Genomic DNA, 18,971 nt, shown 5'->3' with positions numbered 1-18,971 from the left:
CAAGCATGGAGACCAGCACAGCTGCTGAGAAGTGTGTCCTGCCTCCATACCTGGAAGTCTCTGAGCTTAAAACGAGTTTGACCATTGTACAGAGCAGAGTGTCACGAGGAATGTCACATCCCCACCCTGTGGGATGTTGGCGTCAGTGGGCAGAGTGCTGCCACGCGTGCACTCAGCATGTTATCGCTCAGGGTACACGTCCTGCTCACCGTGTGGTGTAAGAAGAGGGGCTCTCATCACCTCTCCATCCACGTCGCCCTCTGCTTGCCTTGAGGCTCCCAGGTCCAGCCGTTAGGGGTGAGCCCCGTGGCGCCAGGCGGGGCTCGGGGGCCGCCTAGCGGGGTGCTTGCCCCGCAGGAGCCAGGCCTCTCACCCAGCGGCTGGGAATGGGCAGCAGACGAGGGCTGGGAGTGAATTAACTTTGTCCCTCCTGTCACCCGCCTCCTTTGGGTACAGCTGTTTCTCAGGGCTGGAAAATCCTGGCTGTCCCACCCCTCGTTCGGGCGACAGCTGAACTGCCGACGGACATCGGACACTTGAGTCAAACTGGAGTCAAACAGTTCCTAGAACCAAGTGACCAAATCCCCTTTTAAGCACCGAAATTAAGACGCTTAGAGCTTATTTTAAGAGATGCTAAGCTTCCACTTGAAATCATGAGGATCCAAAGGGGGTAAAATAAATCTCAGGGGGCTCTTCAGCAGGAAGGTTCTCGTGCCGTGAAGACAGCCTGCAGCTGTGGTTCGGGCGCTGCAGTGGGCACAGCCTCAGCAGCTCCTGTCGGGTGATGCTCGTGTGGGAATGGTCTCTACATCCCAGAAATGGGGGTTTTGTACCCCCTGTGCTTTTTTTTTTTTTAAGTAGAAAAAAATTGCAGTAGGCTGTTCAGCCAGCCAGTTGCCCCTGTCACCCTAGAGCGCGGTGGTGACTTTGCTGTGAGTCATCAGGAGGATTAAGTTAACGGGGCCAAGGAAGAGCGCAGCCTAGCCAGCTCGGTGCTTCATGTGGGCACACCTTCCAAAGAGGTGGAGATCCCATTCCAGCAGGCTTAGGAGATCTGAATCGTGTGGTCAGTGCATGGAACTGTGCATGACTCAGGGGTTTGCTATCCGGTGCTCGCGATGACTTGCTGTTTCTCTGCATTACATCTGCACTTTCTGCAGCGCGTGGTGTGTTCTGATCTCTGCTCTCCCCAGACCAGACCTGATACTTATGAAGAAAATTTTTGTGAACAGCACTGAATGAATTGTGACTGCCACATCATGGGGTGGCAGTACTATATCAGTAATCACCAAAATGGAAAAAATGGAGGAAAAAAAAAAGCCTCTTCAGTCCCAGAGCCTCTTTCTTTTACCTAGCATTTAAATTGCATTGAACAGGAACCAAGAGAAAGCATGGCCTCGGGTGGGAACACGTTCAAACGTGATGTCTGTAGACTGATGCCAATAGCGAAGTTGCCCTCAGAAGCAATATTAAGCTGGGGTAGCTTTCGCAGAACCTGCATGATATCTTTCTCCTGCTATAGCTTCTGTCATCTCTTGTCACACAGGTGTGCCCTGGGTGGCCATCCCACAGCGAATCCTGAGCATCAGTCAGATCCTTCTGCCCTGCAGCCCTGATGTTTTACAGCTGGTGGAGCCGTAGATGAACCAAACCTCCTGAACCCTGCCTTCCCTCTTACCCAGCTGCCCGTGCTCTTGCTGTGCAGCAGAGAAAGTCGTGGTGAAAGCAGAGGTGAGTTCTGTGCCCTGACCCTGGCATCTTGTCCCTGCTGCCTCCTGTGCCCTGGACAGGGGAAGTCACCGCACAGGGTCAGCGGCACTTGGCCTTCAGGCCACCAGGCACCGCACTGTGTCTGGGTGAGTCACCTCACCTCTGTGCCCGCTGTGATTTCTGGTCTTAAATCTCGTCCGGTGTCAGCTCCACCAACACCGGTGATGCTGGCACGTGTTCAGCCCGTGGAGCCACCAGCAGTGGGGACTGGCAGTGCCAGTGCTTCCACACACGGAGCAAATTTCCTGGGTGAGATTAAACCCTTAAATTAAGCACGAAACCTAGGTTTTCCCTTGAGAGTGTTTGCGTTGTGAGGCCAGTGTTATTTAAAGCTCTCTTGTCTCCAGTTTCACTGACATGCCAGGAGTTTTTTTTTAGCTCGCTGGCCTCCCAGCAGCAGGGTGTCCGTCTGGCTGCTGGGGACAGCCGTCCCCGTGCTACTGTCCCGGGGCTGGGGAGGTTGTGTGGGCGCAAGAACTGCACTGCCGGATGCTGCACCCCAGCAGTGGAGTTGTCTTGGATGACTTAGTGTGAAGTGGTGGCAGAGCAGGACACCAGCGCTGTGTGGCCGGAGGGAAGCAGGGGCTGTGGCTGGCACTGGCAACAGGAAGAGGAGGGGATTTTGGGGTCATTTCGGCTTTGTGAGACTCTTGCAGAGGCTGGAGGGGTAGGGGCAGAGCTAGGGGCTGGTAACTGCTCGCTTTGGTCCAACGTCTGGGCTGGGCCCTGTCTCTGATCCCTTCACCAGAGAATCTGGGGCAGTTGCTGGTGTCTGAGAGCCTGAGTCTGTGCCAGCAGCTCTGGCTCTGCCAGCAGGGCTCCTGGTGGTCATCTGAAACTGCAGTGACCAGGGTGCATCCTATAACCACCTTTGGGAGAGCTGCAGCAGTTGGTGCTGCCCTCCCCGTTACACGTGCTGCAGGGTCGCACAGAACAGGGGCCTCTTGAGCTGTAAAATGTAGGGTGTTGGATTTTTTAAAGCCATTCCAGCCCCAGAGCTTTTATACAGAGCATAAATCATGCATGCAAAGTGCAAATAATAAGAATATCACTAGTTTAGAGGCATGTTTGTAGAATTAGACGATGTAATTGAAAGTGTCAGTTCCCCAAGTCGTCATTATTCGAGCAGCCTAAATTAAGCCATTGCTGTACAGTCAAAGAAAACATTAAAGGGAAATAATTTTACAAAACCCAAGCCATTTCATAGAAAATGGAGCTGGCAAAGTGTTCCATAAAATTAAGTAACTTGCACAGATGTTTCTCAAATGCACAATAAAGGCACACCTGCTCTGTGTTTTCTGGTTTTGAACTAGGAAGCTGAAGACCGGCCTGTTTCAGTGCTCACAATCGGCTCTACTGACAGTGGCATGTGCCATTCCCTAGGTTCAAGGGGAGCAAAAGGTTAGTTTAAGCGAGGAGCAATGGCGTGTGGGCTTCCACAATGCCGTGTGTGCCTGGCTCGTGTTGAGAAGCGAGCTCTGTTGTTGGGGAGCCCACGTGAAGGCTGGGTGCGGGCTGTGCGGCAGAGTCCCCTCCAGGAAATCTGAGCAGCCTAATTTTAGCTACGTGTGGGGCATTTGAGCTGGAAGCAGCTGGTGTCGTGCAAACCTGTTGGCCTGCCAAGCAACCTGAGTGCATTGCTAAAGCAAATCTGTTCACTTCCACCCAAAGGCAAGCTAGAAAGCCAGGCCTGGATTTAGCTTGCGCTTGACTCCATGTAAACCAGAGCAATAGCTTTGTAACCACAGATGGTGCAGTGCCCAGAATCTCAGATTTTAGTGCCATTTCATTAGAAAAGCGAGGCATGACTTATTTTTCTCACCCCAGATAGCATTTTATGCTAGCATGTACCTGTTTCTGTTTACAAGTGGTGGAAAGCTTTTCTGGTCATATACTTTCTGCTCCCCTCTTGTGAAAAGGTGTCTACGGTAAAAAGTTCATCTAATGAAAGCCACCGGTGGTCTGAGCCTAAACTGCTGGTGGTCCCTTGATCTACCAGACGTCGTGCTGATTGCTGAAGAGTCTATCTAGGAAGTGATCTCAGTGAGTGCTCAGGTTTCTGTCTTTTTGGCAGCTGACACACCAACTTCCTAGGTAGAAAAGTCCTAAAAATACATCAAGGCTTGAAGTTTGTGTCTGCCAGAGAAGGACAGAGAGAGGTTGTCTGCTAAACTCCTGCTCAAGCGTCCTGCAAGCAAGCTATAATGCTTAATGGCTGGAAAGTCTCAGGAAAACAGAAATGCCCCACGTAGTGTCTGCTGGGTGGGGGCAGCGGTGTCCAGCTGCGCTGCAAACGCTTCACCTACAGCAGTGTGTGTCGATGGATGGGGACTCCAGCTGCAACCAGAGCCTGCCAGCAGCCCCGGCAGGCAGCGAGGGGTTGTCCCCATCAGCCGTAGCCTTTGGAAGTTAGGAGATGATAATCTGAAGGCTTGCCTGCAATGCAAGGCATAGGAAAGCCAGGGCATTGTCTCTGCCTGCTCCCCTCTCCCACAAAAGTTTGCTTATTGAGAGAGCTGGTTGGTAAATGTGCTTAAAGTTTTATAGTTAAGCATGCAATAGAGGTAGAGACAAGTTACAGTTCTTGTTGACTGTTTTTGGTGAATGCGTGAAGTTCCTCTCTCAGGCAGTGAAGACAAACCAGTGAATGTTCTCACTGTCTTTTGAATCAACAGCACAATGAGACAATGTTACGGAAAAAGCTCTTGGATACCCCATATCCATTAACTGATACAACTGAAAAGCCAAATCTGAAAAGGATGAGTTGCCATGCAGGCAACAGCGAGAATGAAGGTCCTGCCAAGAGGCTGGTCCTACCCTCAGGTACACCTTGCTCCCTGCTCTGCAAAGGAAATGCTTGATCCTCAGCTGGTTTTTCATCTGGACTTGGAAGGTTCAAAAATCCCATCCCCACCTGTCCCTTGTTTTCCCTGCCCTCTGGATAAGACCTAACCAGAGCGTGCGAGATGTTTGTTATGATCTGGCTGTGGCTGCTGCATGGCCAGGGCAGGAACAGGGCGTCCTGCCTCCTTGGCTGCTATAGGGGAATACCCAGGCAAGGTGTTCTCGTGGCTCACGCTGGTACCTTTGAGATACTTTGCTGGTCTGTGAACATCTGTGGCTGCAAATGCTGTTAGAGGATCAGAGCAGTCTGCTGCTGCTGAAAGGTGGAGCAGGGTGAAAGACTAAGTCCAAATCCCATGCCTGTGGCTCTTGGAACCCCGCTCCATACAGTTCTCAGTGCTATGAAAAGACTCTCACTGAAAATACGCACTATATTCTCTGGCCACCCTCTTCCCTGTAGCATCTCTGTCCCTGCTCTTTTCTTTTTAGCTGCTGGTGAGTCACCTTTAGGAAGAAGCTGTGGAGCCCAGCAGGTGCTCTGCTGCACACCTGAGTCTGCGTCACAGCTGAGTGTAAAGCAGCAGCTGAACGCCTTGGGGACCGTTTGCCTCTTCTCCCAGCCCAAGACACTAAAAGTATTGGTGGACTGGCTGCTTGCAACGTAACTTGTTAGTGAAGTGAGGTGTTCAAAGGCGAGAGCCCATCATGGCTTCACCCCGTGCACACACGCTCTGGAGCTGGGATGCCTCTCGGTTGTCAGCAGAGTCCACTTGTGCTTTGGAAGCCAGAGTCTTACTGGAGGACAGCCTGGTTCCTGGGCACGAGGGTAAGAGCTGCTCGTGCAGGCAGGCACGCTGAGGGCTTGGCTCGCCTGGTTTGCCAGGATGCCAGAATGCCAGCCCTCAAAGGGTCTGCAGGTAAGGCAGAGCTCAGCGTGCCAGAAAGGGGAGCACCACGATCAGAAATGGCAAATCACATCCCTGCCTCTCCTCCCCACCCCCTGAAAAGCTATCGCGTAACTTGAGAATGTAATTAGTATGTTAGAAATTAAAGTATTACTCACCTCTAAGCCATCAGTTTGGGTTTGGGGATCTTGCTGCCAGCAGATTGAGTCAATGCTGAGTCTTGAAGTGGGAAGCCTCCTCTCCTCCCACTCCCCTCTGAGGACTGAAGGCTGTCTGGGGTAGTGGGTTACATTTCTAACGTGCAGATCCCTGCTCGTGAGTGATGGCATGGCGGGAATGTCAGCTGGATGGGAATAAACTGCAGCAATTTATTCTCTCCAGCATGTTTGAGAGTCAGCAGAGCCGCACCATCAGCTGGAACAAAACAGGCCCAGTGTTGGGATACAATAGTGGCCAGCTCTGGAGTCGCTTACAATTTACCCCGTTAGTGCTCCTGAGTGCTGGAAGGATGCCAGCTCAGGTTGACTGCGATTCTCTGCTTTGAAAGGGGGCCAGAAGAAAAAAGAAGCGAGACAAAACTTTGTTAGAAGCAGGCCGCTTTTATAGCTCTTATACAGATCTGGAATGTAAACAATTTCCTATTTACTCAGGGTATTAAAGAAATTGGGAGCTGCTCCCACTCTCCAAATGCTGAGGAATGCAGGGGACAGCTCGTGTTTGTTGGAGCCAGTTCACACCTTGCTGACTCCAGCAGTTTCGTGTTAGGCTTCTACCAAGTCTGGAAGCTGTGTAAAGTCCTGGGAGCTGAAGTAACGTCTGTCGCAGAAGCACGTTGCCATTACATGTTTAGATATCAAGCAAGGTGTGTTGTTCAGTGAGGTACCGTGGAGGTGAGGAGCTGGAGCCGGGGCATCTCTGCAGCCCTGGGTTGTGTCTGGGCCCAGCGTCAGTGCAGCGAGTTCACCGGGACGTTCCTGTGCTCCAAAACACTGCTTCACAGTGCTCTGGGGAATCGCTTTGTGCAGACGTGCACGGGTAGGACGAGATGTCCCCAAGCAAAGCTTTACAGCCACCTCATTTTGTTGCTTTCTAAATGCTGTGGCAGGGATGCAGCTTTGCCACCTGTAGGCTTTCTGGGTGGTTTTCAGTTTGGGTGGATGTTTACCATCATATTGCCATCATAGACTGTGGTGCAGGGATGCTCTGGGAGCTGCACCTGCTTCCTCTGAATACTTTTTGCCTCTCCAGTTCTCCTCTGTGCTCGGAGACCTCCGAGGAAGGTGTCTCAAACTCCAGAAGTGTGGCTCTGCGCTCCTGTGGACGAGCACCTCCGCTGCCAGCCAGCAGGATTGACTTGGGTCCTGCAGTTAGACAGTCTAGCCTGAGGAATTTAGACTATTATTCACCTCCCGATGGTGTAATTATCAGATGAACTTTTGACACAAGCTTAAAGGCAGGGGTGGTGGGAAGAAACTGGCTATTCCAGCCATCCTAAACCCCTCTCAAAATGGACAAGCAGCTGGCGCAAAGGTCGCAAATGCTGGGGGCCCTTCTTCCTGAAGGGCTTTGTCAGGAGCTTTTGAAGTGACATTTCAACTGATACCACGTCAGGCTCTGAGACAGATGAGGAACAATTTTAAATTTTTTTTCCAGAGGGGGTTTCTGAACAGGGTAACAAGCGGTCTTAGCGTGAAAAGAAATGGACCTGTCCTGTGGAGAAACTGAGTGGCTTCACTGCCGAGTTGGTGCCTAGGCTAGGTTTGATGGTAAGAATTAAATTAATTCTTACAGCCAACATTTAGATTTAATATTCAGGCACAAACTTCCAGAAAGTCGAGCCCATCTTCCCATTTGTGCTTGCCATAGCTGATTTCAAGCTGATGTTGAAGCTACAAGGGAAGCGGGGACAGGGAGGGAGCTTGGTGGTGCTGAGACTTTTGGGGGAGAGGGGAGCGCCAGGCAGGCTGGCAGGTGCCAGCCGGTCTTCCCCAAGGAGTGACTGACTTCGGGCAGTCAGAGGCCTGAAACTGCTTGGTAGCTGCGGGGAGAGGGGACGCGGAGCAGGCAGGCCTGCGAGGACAGGCTTCTGTGTCTGCACCTGGTGCGTGTTCGGCGGTGCCCCTTGCACAGCTGGGGCTCTTCCTCCAGGAGGTCCTCAGCAAAGTGCAGTGGACAAGATCGCAGGTTAAAAGTAAACGCCGACAAACTCAGGGAGGTTTAAGTCACCCAGAGGTGTCACGGCCACAAGGTGTCACAGCCTGCCCGTGGTCCAAAGGCAGCGGAGAGGCTGCGAGTGTGTGTGCTACGAGGCTCCCCCAACGAGGCTCCCCAAGCCCTCCTCCCTCCCCTCTCACTGCTGAGGTCTCCAAGTGGGTGGTAACCACTGGCAGGCTCGGCCACGTTTGGCTGGTGAAACTTGGTCAAACCAGTCTGAGACTGAACTCACCAGGAGGCTCAGCCAAGTCTGTCTGATTAAACCCAGCCAAACCCGTCTGAGACCAGCAACTGTTGGGCTGCCCCCATCCCTGCTGGGGTACTGCCCCAAATCCACGTTGGGGTTGGTACGGCTCCTCTGTCTTTGGAGGAGTGATGTGGGTTTGCATCAGGACAGTGGGATACGTTTCACCTTTCTTCTGCTGTTACCCATCATCCTACAGAAGGTGTGATGCTCTCGATAAGCCGGCCTGGATGTTTATCACAAGCATATTGGTGTAAATTCAGATTATCTCCAGTGATGTCACTGTTAGGCAAATGCCCTTCTAAATTATGCTGGCACGTGTTTGAAGACTTCAAGGGGATTGAGCAAGCGTGGTGGAAAAAAGATTGCAAATGAGCATGAGTAATTTGGAAATGTGTCTTTACGTAACAAAAGTGGCATTGCTGGCAGATGTCCTCAATCATCTTTTGGTATTAACTTCTGTGACCAATTCAGCAGAGGTGCTGCTCGTTCTCCACGCACTGAGTCCCAGGAGCAGTGTTTTAGTCTGACTGGTCTCAAATTAAAGTTCGCTCAGTGTTGTAATGGAGAAGTTATTATACGATGCCTTAAGGCATCCACGTGTTGGATGATCTTACAGCTATGCCTTCTGGCACCACTCCCTCGGGTTTAACTTCAGATGTTTTGACATATCTGATATATTTTCCACTGTAACTTAAAGCTGTGCCAGTCTGAGCTATACAGACCTATGTATAGGTAACTCGAGGAGTGGGGAACGTTGTGGAATTTTGCCAGCCCTAGGTAGGACACTTTGGTATCTACAGAGACCGTGTGCCCGTGTGCACACAAGCTGGGTCCTACCAAATCTCTGCGGACTGTGTTGTGATACAGCTCCACAAAATGTGTCCGAATTTCATGAGAGCTTCCCAGTGGGTGTGGGTCCAGGTTTCATCCAACCAAAGCCAAGGCGTTTCAGAGAGGAATGTTTCAACCTGGCCTTGCCCTCAGCAAGCGACTTGCTGGAGCACGAAGGATCGCGCTCATCACGCCCTCGTTCCATGTCCCCTCACGGCACTGCTCTTACAACTGGCTTATCCCCTGGGTGCCCGGGAGGCAGTTTGAGGCAGGGAAATGGCTCCGAGCAGGGACTTGTGGTGTGCCTCGGCCAGAGACGGCCGCGACAAGTGCAGCGGGCGGATCGCGTGCGCCTGGCTCTCGCTGCCCGCTCTGTTTTTAGCTCTCGCAGGAGCTCCCTGTGCGTGCTCGGCGTGCCTCCCCGACAGCTGCCGCTCCCCGCATGGCCCCCAGGCACCCTGCTCGTGTGCTGCTGGCCTCAGCGGCTCCATTTAAAAGCAGCATTGCCCGTGCTGTGTCAGAGATGTGCTACCTGCCTCCTCTGCACGGTGCAGCACCGGTCTCGGCGTGCGCTGGCTGGTACCTGCAGGAAGGGGCACGGCGTCGGCGTGAAACCCGTCTTCTGGCTGGGCAGTGGGTTAAGTGCTTGTGGCAGAGCACAATTGTCAGGGAAAATAGCTCTTGGGAAGGACGGTGTGAATGAGTCTTATGTGAGCTGGGCCCCAGCAAAACGATGTCCTCGCTCGTCAAACTGGTGTCTCTGTGTAAGGGCTGGGCTCAGACTGGGCGTCTCAAAAACCAGCGGGGTGAGCGCCTGTGTCTGCAGCCCCTCAGGCCCCTGGCTGCTCGTCCCAAGGTAACAGCCTTCTGTCCTCACCCCTGGCAGGGGGAGCCAGCCCCCCCAGTCCCCTAAAAGTAAGCGTGTGTATCTGTTTTTATCCTGCCCTTTGTTTCGAGGGGGGTGTTGTGTCTAATTTCAGGTGGCATTAAGGACTCTGTCAGCAAGGATTCATTTGTGGTATTTCCCACGTAAATAAATCTTGTCTAAAACTCTCATCCCTAAACAGCCACAGGAGACCCCGAGGCATCTGAAGAATTTTCATTTATGCCAGATTTCAATTTATCATGTCATTTTCTTTTGTTACGTTGTCATTTGATTTGCCGGTGCTCACCTGCCAGCCCCGAGCAAACGGCAGGTGGCACCAGCGCCCTGCTTCAGCTGAGCAGCTGAACGCTACTCAGCATTTAAACTGTAAAAACAAGGCCACAGCAGAGACATTTAAATTTGTTATTTTTACTGTTTACAAGCGCCTGGTATCTCCCTGTAGTTCACATATCCGTGCTTGCACATCCTAGCTGGGTTGCTGATGTGCGGTGCCTCCAGTGTCGCAGTGCGTGTGGAAAGCAGGGATGTGTTGGACCTGCTGAATGTGTTTAATCCCAAATACCTTGCCAAACCTCGTAGCTTTTAGCTTGGCAAAACTTAGCAGGACAAGTGTCCAAGTGGGTCCTGCAAGACCGGGCTCATTTTGGGAAGCTTTACAGAGCTGGAGTAAGGACGTGTTGCTTGTGGCTGCGCGGAGGGAGAGCGGAGCAGCCCTCGGGGTTCTTGGGAGGACATCACTGCTCTGGGAGCTTGGAAAGCAGCCGAGGAGTTTCAGTGCTTCACTGCGTGGGTGCCACTAGCAAATACCGCGGTTATTTTGGGAGGATGTATTTTCTGTCAGACGTGTCTTTGATAAGACTCTGTTCAGACGGGATTTGATATAATGTTATGTTTTGCTGCCCGTACTAATACGCGTAATATTAATAGTATCACAATGTGATAGGATCTTGGCATCGAGATTGTCATTTAATTCTGCTGAAGATGATGGAAAGATCTTTCATTGATTTAAACATGCGTTGCATTCAGCTCCAGCATCTTCAGATAGGGTGGACTAATAATAATAATGTATGCATGAGAAGTAAGAATACAAGTTCTGGTGTATTAATTTGTGAGTATGTAAGTAAAGGGTTATGGAGGTTTGCAGCACAGAGTAGCCATGTGAAGTAACTCTCTGTTTGGCCACGCAGGAATTGGGTTCTGCAATGCTGCTGTAAATAACTGTATCCGGTGGTTCTGAGCAGAATGGTCCTCAGCTCCTATGTGAAGGCAGGGAGCCGCGTTTTCTCATGGGTTACTGCACAACCGGTCAGCTTCCTCCTGTGCTGAGACCAGTTGGGGCTGGGGACCGACTCCAAAAGCTGTGGTTTGAGCTCAGCAAGGCACTGCCTGTTGCTGTGTGCTGAAAGCAGCCCCACTTCCATCTGCCCAGTGTCCCGTTGCTGCCTCGCCAGCCTGGCTCACCTGCATCGTCCTGTGTGCGGAGGAGGAGGAGAGAGAGAGGTTTGGGATAAGGGCTGTCACCCCGTCCCCCTGCTCCTTTCCTCATCCCTAGCATATGCTCATGTGTGGCATGGCACGGCTGGTATCTTCTGGGCTAGCTTAGTGCTGGGTGCTGCAGCACGATGTAGGGATACCCGAGCCCAGCGGGGACAAGCAGCATTGCTTTTTCTGCAGACTCAGCTGGGGGACACCTAACAGGCAGGATGTTACTGGTTTTGGCACCCATTCTGACCAACGAAAGCTTATGTGTGCTCACACGCTGCTTGCTCCATGGTGGATGTGCTGAGGCATTTGCAAAAGGTATAACTTGTGAATTTTTTACTCCTTTTACACCAGTTGCTTTTCTAAGGCTGTTTTCCAGGTGCAGCTGCATACCTGCTCCGGTAAGAGTTTGAATGTGCTGATTACTTCAGCATCCTTCACGTCGCTGAGTACTTACAGAGCTCTTGGATGGCTGTGGTGAGCAGGACAAGTGCTTTAGTGTAACGTGCAGATCTATAGCTTGGTGTGGGTAATGGTTTCCTCTGAATCCTTTATTGAGGAAGGGTTCCTGAAACAACAGTGCTGCTTCTATGAAACCCTGTTTCAACAGCTAATGAAAGCTTGAATCCTTACAATGCTGGCGCGTGCCATTCCTGTTAAAATTATTACCAGCAGCTCTGCAATTTGGGGAGCCAAGTTTCGCTGAAAGCACAATTACTCTAGCACTTGCAAAGATGGCACATCATAATTTCCTAAGGCAGCGCTGACAATTTAGTGTATTTGCTTCCCAGAATGTGCTGCGTGAGCCTGAGCTGACATGTGCGAGAGCAGGTGGCCACTGTCAGCACTGGGGAAGCACGGGGAGGAAACCTGCTGCTGCTGCTTTCCAGCTCCTTGGGCATCGTGTGCGCATTGCACGCCATCGCTTGGTGTCCCCAGCTGCTGCTGAGAGCGTCGGTCTGCCTTGCGCTAGGAAGTCCTCAGCTCTTCACCTGATAAGCATCAGTGCTGGCATTGCTTTGTTGCGGAGCTTGGACATGAAATCCATCATTCAGGAAGTACAGCAAGGAAGGGAGTTGAAAACAAGTCAGGAGATGGAAGGAGGGGATAGAAGAAATCACATTCATTAACCAGGGTGATGTCGAACTGCTCTTTTTCACCCGTTTCCTGGTTACAGGAGAGGGCAGAGGCTCTGAGCATAGCTCTTACTTGCCGTTTGACAGGCTTAGCTGTGTGTACATGTACTTGTGCAAGCTTATGAACAGTCAGGAAAAGCTTTTAAGTTGTGGGTCAAACCTGCCCAAGTTAGCAGTGAGCAAAGCTGCTGGGGCATGCAGACCAGCGTGGCTGGTCGTTCCCTCTTCCTGAGCACTGCTGTGCAAGTAATAGACACCGTCCACATTTCTGCTTGGCGTCTTTCCCTGTATTTGTCCTTTTGATCTTGTGTTTGTGACCTTCCCTACTGCTTTGCTCCTGAGCCATAGAAGTGGATGAGGTGTGGGGCCTGTGGGCTGCTGCCAGGAGGAGGCAGAGCTTGCTCCATCCATCCCTGCCGCGGCTGGGCCCCGCTGCTCCGAGCACGTGGGGAAGGAGAGCGGCTGCAGCAGCGCACCGGAAAGGAGATTGATCTTCTGAGAGGTTTGAATACCCAAGTCCATTAGAGTTTCCTGGGAAATATCAGCTCAGATTCATGCTGGCGTACCTTGGAAATCTTTTAAAATTAAGTACCAAAAATCAATGCGTTGCAAGACTCCCAGCATGTAATTCTGAACCCATTAGGAGATTTGTGCTAATTTTGAAAATAATCTTTCTATTTTAACTGTTACTTTGAACGTATTTTGAAAGTATTTTGAACTTGTATATCTGGCAGAAAGGGAACAATTAAAGGAAAGATTACATTGTGTTACTTTAATTGTGATGGATTGAATCATTTGCTGAAAGAAAATATCTGCAAAGCGTATCTAAGTGCAGAAGCAAAAATGAAAATGAAAATTGGTCTCAGCTGTTCCACTCCCCATGACAAATGTGTATTTATGTAATCCATTCCTTCTCGTATCTTGATAGCACTGCGCACACGGTGCATGAATTAATTCTACTGAGAACTGCGGTGAGATTATCTCTGAGCCCATGTAAGCACGAGGAATCCACCTTTACTCTCAGGTCCCCTATATGTTCAGTGTGGCTGTTGCTGGTGCTAGCTTCCACCAGCAGTGCCAAGGGCCAGACAGTGGAGGTTGAGGCACGTGGGGTTTTGTGACAGCCCTCAGTTAGCCAGTAGTTTTCTCTTTGAAAGAGCACTTCTTAGAAAGCAGCTGTGGGTGGCTTTCCAGCTGCTCCACATCGGGACAAAACTTCTCTTGGGAGTGAAATTTTGGTCTAAGAGCTTCCTGTGCTGGCAGTTTGGGGAAGAAAAACAAACCTGCCATTGAGAGTGGAAAGAATTCCCTGATTGCTATGAGACAGCCTCACCCTGGAGGGCAGGGAAGGAGATCTTGAACCCATATGGTCTTACTCTACCCTGGTCCCACTGGTGTGCTTTAATCACCGCGCAGGTCTGGATGAAAAGCAGTGCACCAAAAAAGCTGGGTTTGGAGACAGAGCGTGTGGTATCTTGACGGCGAGTAGTTTCTATCTACCTGTATGATGTACAGACAGTGCTTTAATTCATGCTGTCCTCTCACCAACAGTTAACTGTAATTGTTAATGGCAGGTTCAGTAACAGCGTCCTGCACAACTGCACTAATTGCAAATCCTGGATCTCACTGGAAGCAAAGTCCCCCTGCTCGCAGGAGGGCTGCGAAGCTGCCGTTGCCGATGTAAGTGAATGCCCCGTGGTGCTGCGTAATGAGAGCACAGTGGGTGAAAGGAGCGCTGCAGCAACTCGCGTGGCAGCGGTGCCCTGAATTCAGAGCTCTGTTCCCTCCCAGGGACACTGCTGCTGCATCTTGGAAGCTGTAAGAGGTCAAAGGAATAGAGTCTAACACCTGCCATAAACCCTGTCCCGGAATTATCTGGCAAAGGTTGCTTTGGTGAGAATGAAGCAAGAGCATCATCTCTCCTTCCTGCCCCTCCAGCTGCTGGGGACTGAGGGATCCACAGTCTCTATGTGCTTCCTCCATTGTGGAAAATGCTTCCTCCACTGTGAGCTAGGGGCAATTTAATTTCATGAAAATCCTCCCTGCAGTATGGCAAGGGTCCAGCTGGCCACATGCTATTGCCACGCACTGCCAGAAAGTGGTCATGTTGGACTTTCTCATCCGTCTGATGAAATGAATTCCTTTTCTCTGCGGCAGGATGGGGAGTATATGGGTGTATATTGGGTATGGTGAAACAGAGCGCATGGAGGAAAAAGTCTGTCTTCTGGCAGCTGCACGTGTGAAGCCACGGAGGGGGTGGAGATGTGTTAATTGTTTGCGGATGCAAACAAAATTGTTCCCCAGCCAGTCCCTTGCTCAGAAAGGTATTAAGTCGCTGCTGAAACTTGTACAACTTTCACCTTCATAAAATCAGGCAATGAATGGTAAACAAATGATGATTTTGTTAATGCTGTCCTTTTTTGGATGTCTGAACTGAATCTAGGTTGTGATCTATCGAACAGGTTCTCTCACCTTAATTTCTGTGGCTCGGCTTTACCTGCAGCTGTACTGCGTGAGAGCCAAGCACCCGGCGCTCCCATTCCCAGCGGTGCTGCCAGCTGCAGGTGCTCGATACCTCTTGGGACTGGCAGGTATGGAAAGAAGCACAGCAAATACGTAAGCTGCCTGATGCCACCAAACTTAGTGTTAGCTCACTTCAGGGTGTATCATCTGTCTCGAAGCTACTCCAGTCTCTGTTTCAGCCTGTAAGGCACTGGCAGCTGTTCTGCTCTGTCTTTAGAGCTTCTAACGTGAGCGCAGGGGCAGCGGTGCTAAGATGCTGCTGAAGACAGTGAATGGCTTGTGCGAAGCTCAATGGCATTTTGTCCAGCAAGGGATGTTTTTTCATGCAAGAATTATATGTGCAAAGGTACAGCAGCGGCTCTGGCTTCTAATTAAAGCTGCACATGGAACCTGTGGAGCTGTTGGGACTAGGAAAACAAAGCTGCAAAATAGGTTTTTAAATCTGTGTGCTCTGGTGGTAAAACCATTTGTATCTGAGGCTGTTAACTGTCCTTTTCTGATCCTTTCTTGGTTAATGAAAGTAGCTGTTGGAGGAAAATGCGAAGGTTTTGAGTTGCGAAAAACGCGTGTTTGCACCGCTAATCACTTGAAAAATCAATCTCCAGAACTTCATTTGTTTGGAGCAGCTGATTAGCTGCTCTCTGTGCTTTCTCCCTTTTAATAAAACCCCTGAGTCGAACGACAGAAGGGCTATAATTAAGGAGCGCTTTTTTTTCCTTTCCCAATGATGTTCTGGCAAATGTTAAGCAGCAGGTAGCCTGGCATAAGCAGGACAGAAGAGCCTCTGCACTGCTTGTGCAAGCCTGGGCTTCACCTGGACAGGAGGGAGCTGGGCGCTTTGCTCCTCTCTGCCCCAGCACTGACAAACTGGAGTCTGGTTGCTGCTGTGTGGGCTGCAGCAGCTCTGTCCTTGCTCCGCTGTCCCCAGGGGACGCTCCTGGTTTGCCAGTTAGCAAACTGTACCCTGAAGGCGACAACGGGAGCCACAGGAGAGCCAGACTCCAGGTTTCCCTGTGCATCTCTCTCAGTGTCCCCAAGTGGGATGATGATAACAGTGACCCAAAGATCTTTTGCTATCTTTCTTCCTAGCGAAAGGTAGCGCAGAGGTCAGTATTTTTGTGCTCGGGAATTTTACCCGGGAGAGTCTTGGCTTGAGTGGGAAAGAATAATTCTAAAGGTTAGGGAAATGGATGCATTAAAATCATAAAGGTTCATGCTTCTCTTAAATGACTTCCCTGCTCAAAAGTATGTAATATAATTTGACTAGCAAGGTAAAAAGGTTGTTCAGTGAACAAAGTTGAGGGCTTTTTTCTTTTCCTGACTGATGCCTTCTGGTTTCTAAATGACCACAAATCAGCCATCTGGCATTGAAAATGTTTTTAATATGAAAAATTAATCAGATACAATCTAAGCATAATATGACCTTGATTTTTTCTTCAATGCAAAAAATAGTTTGCACCCATAAACTGCTGGGAGGAAATATGTCAATAAAGTAATCGCTCCTCTTAATGTTTGTGTTGAATTGGTCCCTTTTTTTTTTTTTTTTTCCTTCCAGGAAAGCAAGCAGTACTCCTAGCCGAAGGTCTGCTTCATGCAGGCAGTTCCCGTGTTTTCTAACCCGCCCAGCATGTACTTCAGGTATGACCAATGCAACCTGCTGCCTTGGCCAAACAGAAAAGGTGAATGACGACAGATTGGGAGATAATAGTTTTATGGTGTGGACAAATAATTATTAGGCATTGAAACAATTCCATCAAGCACTGTACTTGTGGCTGAGTTGAAACTTTAACCCTGGTCTCCAGAGATGGAAAAAAAGAAAAGACAAAATGTCAATATAATAAAAGGGTGAGACAGAGAAAGAGTCTTGGTTATTTTTCTTCCTTCTTTTCAAAACTGAGCAAAGAAGAAAAAGGATTTTTTCATAAATCCAGGCTCTGCATATTTACACAGAGGCTCCAAGGAGAAAATACACGCAGCCACTGCAGATTGACTAGCGGAGTGGTGAGCGTGGCAGCTCATGCTCGAAGCTCTGCAGGCTTGGATTGTTTGGGGTTTTTGTCTAAATGCAGCTGCATAAACTCCTTGATAACAGGGTGTCTGAAGACTTTCACTGTATTTTATAGTAGTGTCAGTATAAGGTGTGGTAAATGGGCAAACTGAGTGGTGTGGGTTGCAGTGCTCCCAGTAACAAGACTGCTGGTCCTCCAGGCTGCCCTGAGGACCACGGGCTGCTGCTCTGAGAATCAAAGCAGAGCAAGCAGACCTGGGCAGGTGTCTAGAGCTGAGCTTGTCCTGGCCTTTCATTATTGGTAAAATGAGGCAGTTGTCCTGCAAATGCCCATTCCTTGTGACATCCAAAATTTTTGGAAGTATTCCAATAGCAAAATACTTCCTAGGAAAAGTTGTATGTTGCGTTGATTTCCCTAAGAAGGATCAAGACTTAGTTTTTTAACAATGCTATTGCCGTAACTGTATCTTATGACAATTTTGAGAGTAATGTATTTCTGTTATTTTTCTCGTTTTGTTTTTTTTTTTTTTTTTTTAATTCTCCAGAGGATCTGAAGACGTTTAACTAGGCTTGGAAGTAGACTGCGTAATGGAGTGTGAAAAAACATTTTAGTCTGACCATGTGCTCTATAATATCAGATCAATCAGCCATCTGGCTTGGGAAAATGGAATCATCTTGATTACCGAAGTGTGTGGATCCCTCTGGGAGCTGCAGTTAGCTGCTGAGCGTCTCTGAAGAGTGCCCTGCTCTCCTCACGTGTCCTTCACAGCAGCTTGCTGACAAGTCTTGACACAAGACAGACACAAATCAATAGCGTGTTTTTAAATGTTACTGAGATGGAATTTCAGGGAGCCTTCATGTTAATGTCATTTGGCACTTACGTGGAATAAACAGTAGACGAGGAAAAGCAGACTTGAATTTGGCTCCAAGAGAGTGATGCGAATCCAGGCCCGGCACCTATTCAGCTCCCCGAGGTTGGTTATGTCCCTGTCGTGATCAGCGCCTCACCTGGGAGTATTGCTGCTCCTGGGACTAACTCCTTCTGTATGCTTGACAAATTATAACTTCTGGAGTCCTCAGCATGCCAGAAGCACAGGCTATCACAATCTAAAGTTCTTCATAATGTAAACCTGAAAGCTTGAGCGTCTTCTGTGCGAGTTGTTTAATCTGTCCAGACTGTAAACTCCTGCTGAACTACCTAAATCAGAGACTGGGGGCGGGAATGCAGCACCTTTTTCATTCTGGTTTCAAGTCACTCTTTACTAAGTGTAGCACTTGGTTGTTGTCATATCCTAAAGCTGACACCAGTTTTTCTCTTGTGTCAGGTGTGCTGTGGAAAGCAGATGGCCTGTGCTTGAGCAGTAAAACTGCTGGGCTCCAGAGTTGGATTTGTTGTGCAGGTACAGTTGGTTTACAGCACACGTGGTCAGCCTGACCCTTCCCGGAAGAGATCTGAGCATCCCCACTGGGAAGTGCAGACAGATGGACAAAATCTCCAATTCTACCCAGACAAAAGTCCTGGGAAGGCAAAAGATGAGTCTGGTGAAACCTCGGGTATTTGGTAGCCCAAGACTTGGGGATTAGGGTGGTAAAATCCTTTGGGTTTCTTAATGGTGCCAAAGTCTGGCCTTTGATTTCCATTGCTTTGTAGCTGTTATTTTTTTTTTAATTAAAAATTACCTAAGTGAATGGAAACAACTTGTTTGACCTAGAGACTCCAGCTGCTGAAAGTCCCTAAATGTTGCCCTCCCCGCTTCCCCCAAATCTTAATTTGCATTGTCCTGATTTGGTAAACGTGAATTATGGTTGTTAAGTCCTGGTTCTGGGCAGTTGCATCATGTAGGTGTTGCCAAATATGGTGAGAAGCTTCATCTTTGCTCCTTCCCAGCAAGGGAGTGGTGGAGAGGAGGAGGTGGCAGAGGGAAACTGAGAATCCAGGCAGAGCAAGAGGAGCTCTGGAAGGCTGTCTGCCCTGGTGGAGCTAGAAGTGGCCATGAGGTGATGGGTTTTAAGGTTAAGAGCTTTAAAACAGGAGTGATCCATTTCCTATGTGTATTTCAGGAACTCAGCCTGGGTTAAAACCTTTTTCTATCCCTAACAGCCCCAGATAATGACCCGTTTCCTA

At 49.7% G+C, this 18,971-nt stretch overlaps 1 protein-coding gene across 2 annotated transcripts in view; it reads left to right on the top strand.

Annotated features, from left to right (window-relative positions):
• Window positions 1–1,546: 1,546 nt before the first annotated feature.
• KLHL3 (kelch like family member 3) overlaps window positions 1,547–18,971 on the top strand; it is a 100,974-nt gene continuing 83,549 nt past the window's right edge. The window contains exons 1-4 of one of the 2 annotated variants that reach the window (XM_035560795.2): window positions 13,901–13,995; window positions 14,778–14,906; window positions 16,394–16,476; window positions 17,392–17,820. In XM_035560795.2, coding sequence (XP_035416688.1) covers window positions 17,783–17,820 — 38 coding nt within the window. In that variant the 5' untranslated portion in view covers window positions 13,901–13,995; window positions 14,778–14,906; window positions 16,394–16,476; window positions 17,392–17,782. Of the gene's footprint in view, window positions 1,732–13,900; window positions 13,996–14,777; window positions 14,907–16,393; window positions 16,477–17,391; window positions 17,821–18,971 lie in introns of those variants that run through there. The other variant, XM_035560797.2, reaches the window with a different exon arrangement.

This window comes from Cygnus atratus, chromosome 14 (assembly GCF_013377495.2).
Source record: "Cygnus atratus isolate AKBS03 ecotype Queensland, Australia chromosome 14, CAtr_DNAZoo_HiC_assembly, whole genome shotgun sequence".
Lineage (NCBI taxonomy): Eukaryota > Metazoa > Chordata > Aves > Anseriformes > Anatidae > Cygnus > Cygnus atratus.
This window is presented reverse-complemented; position numbering and strand designations above follow the sequence as displayed.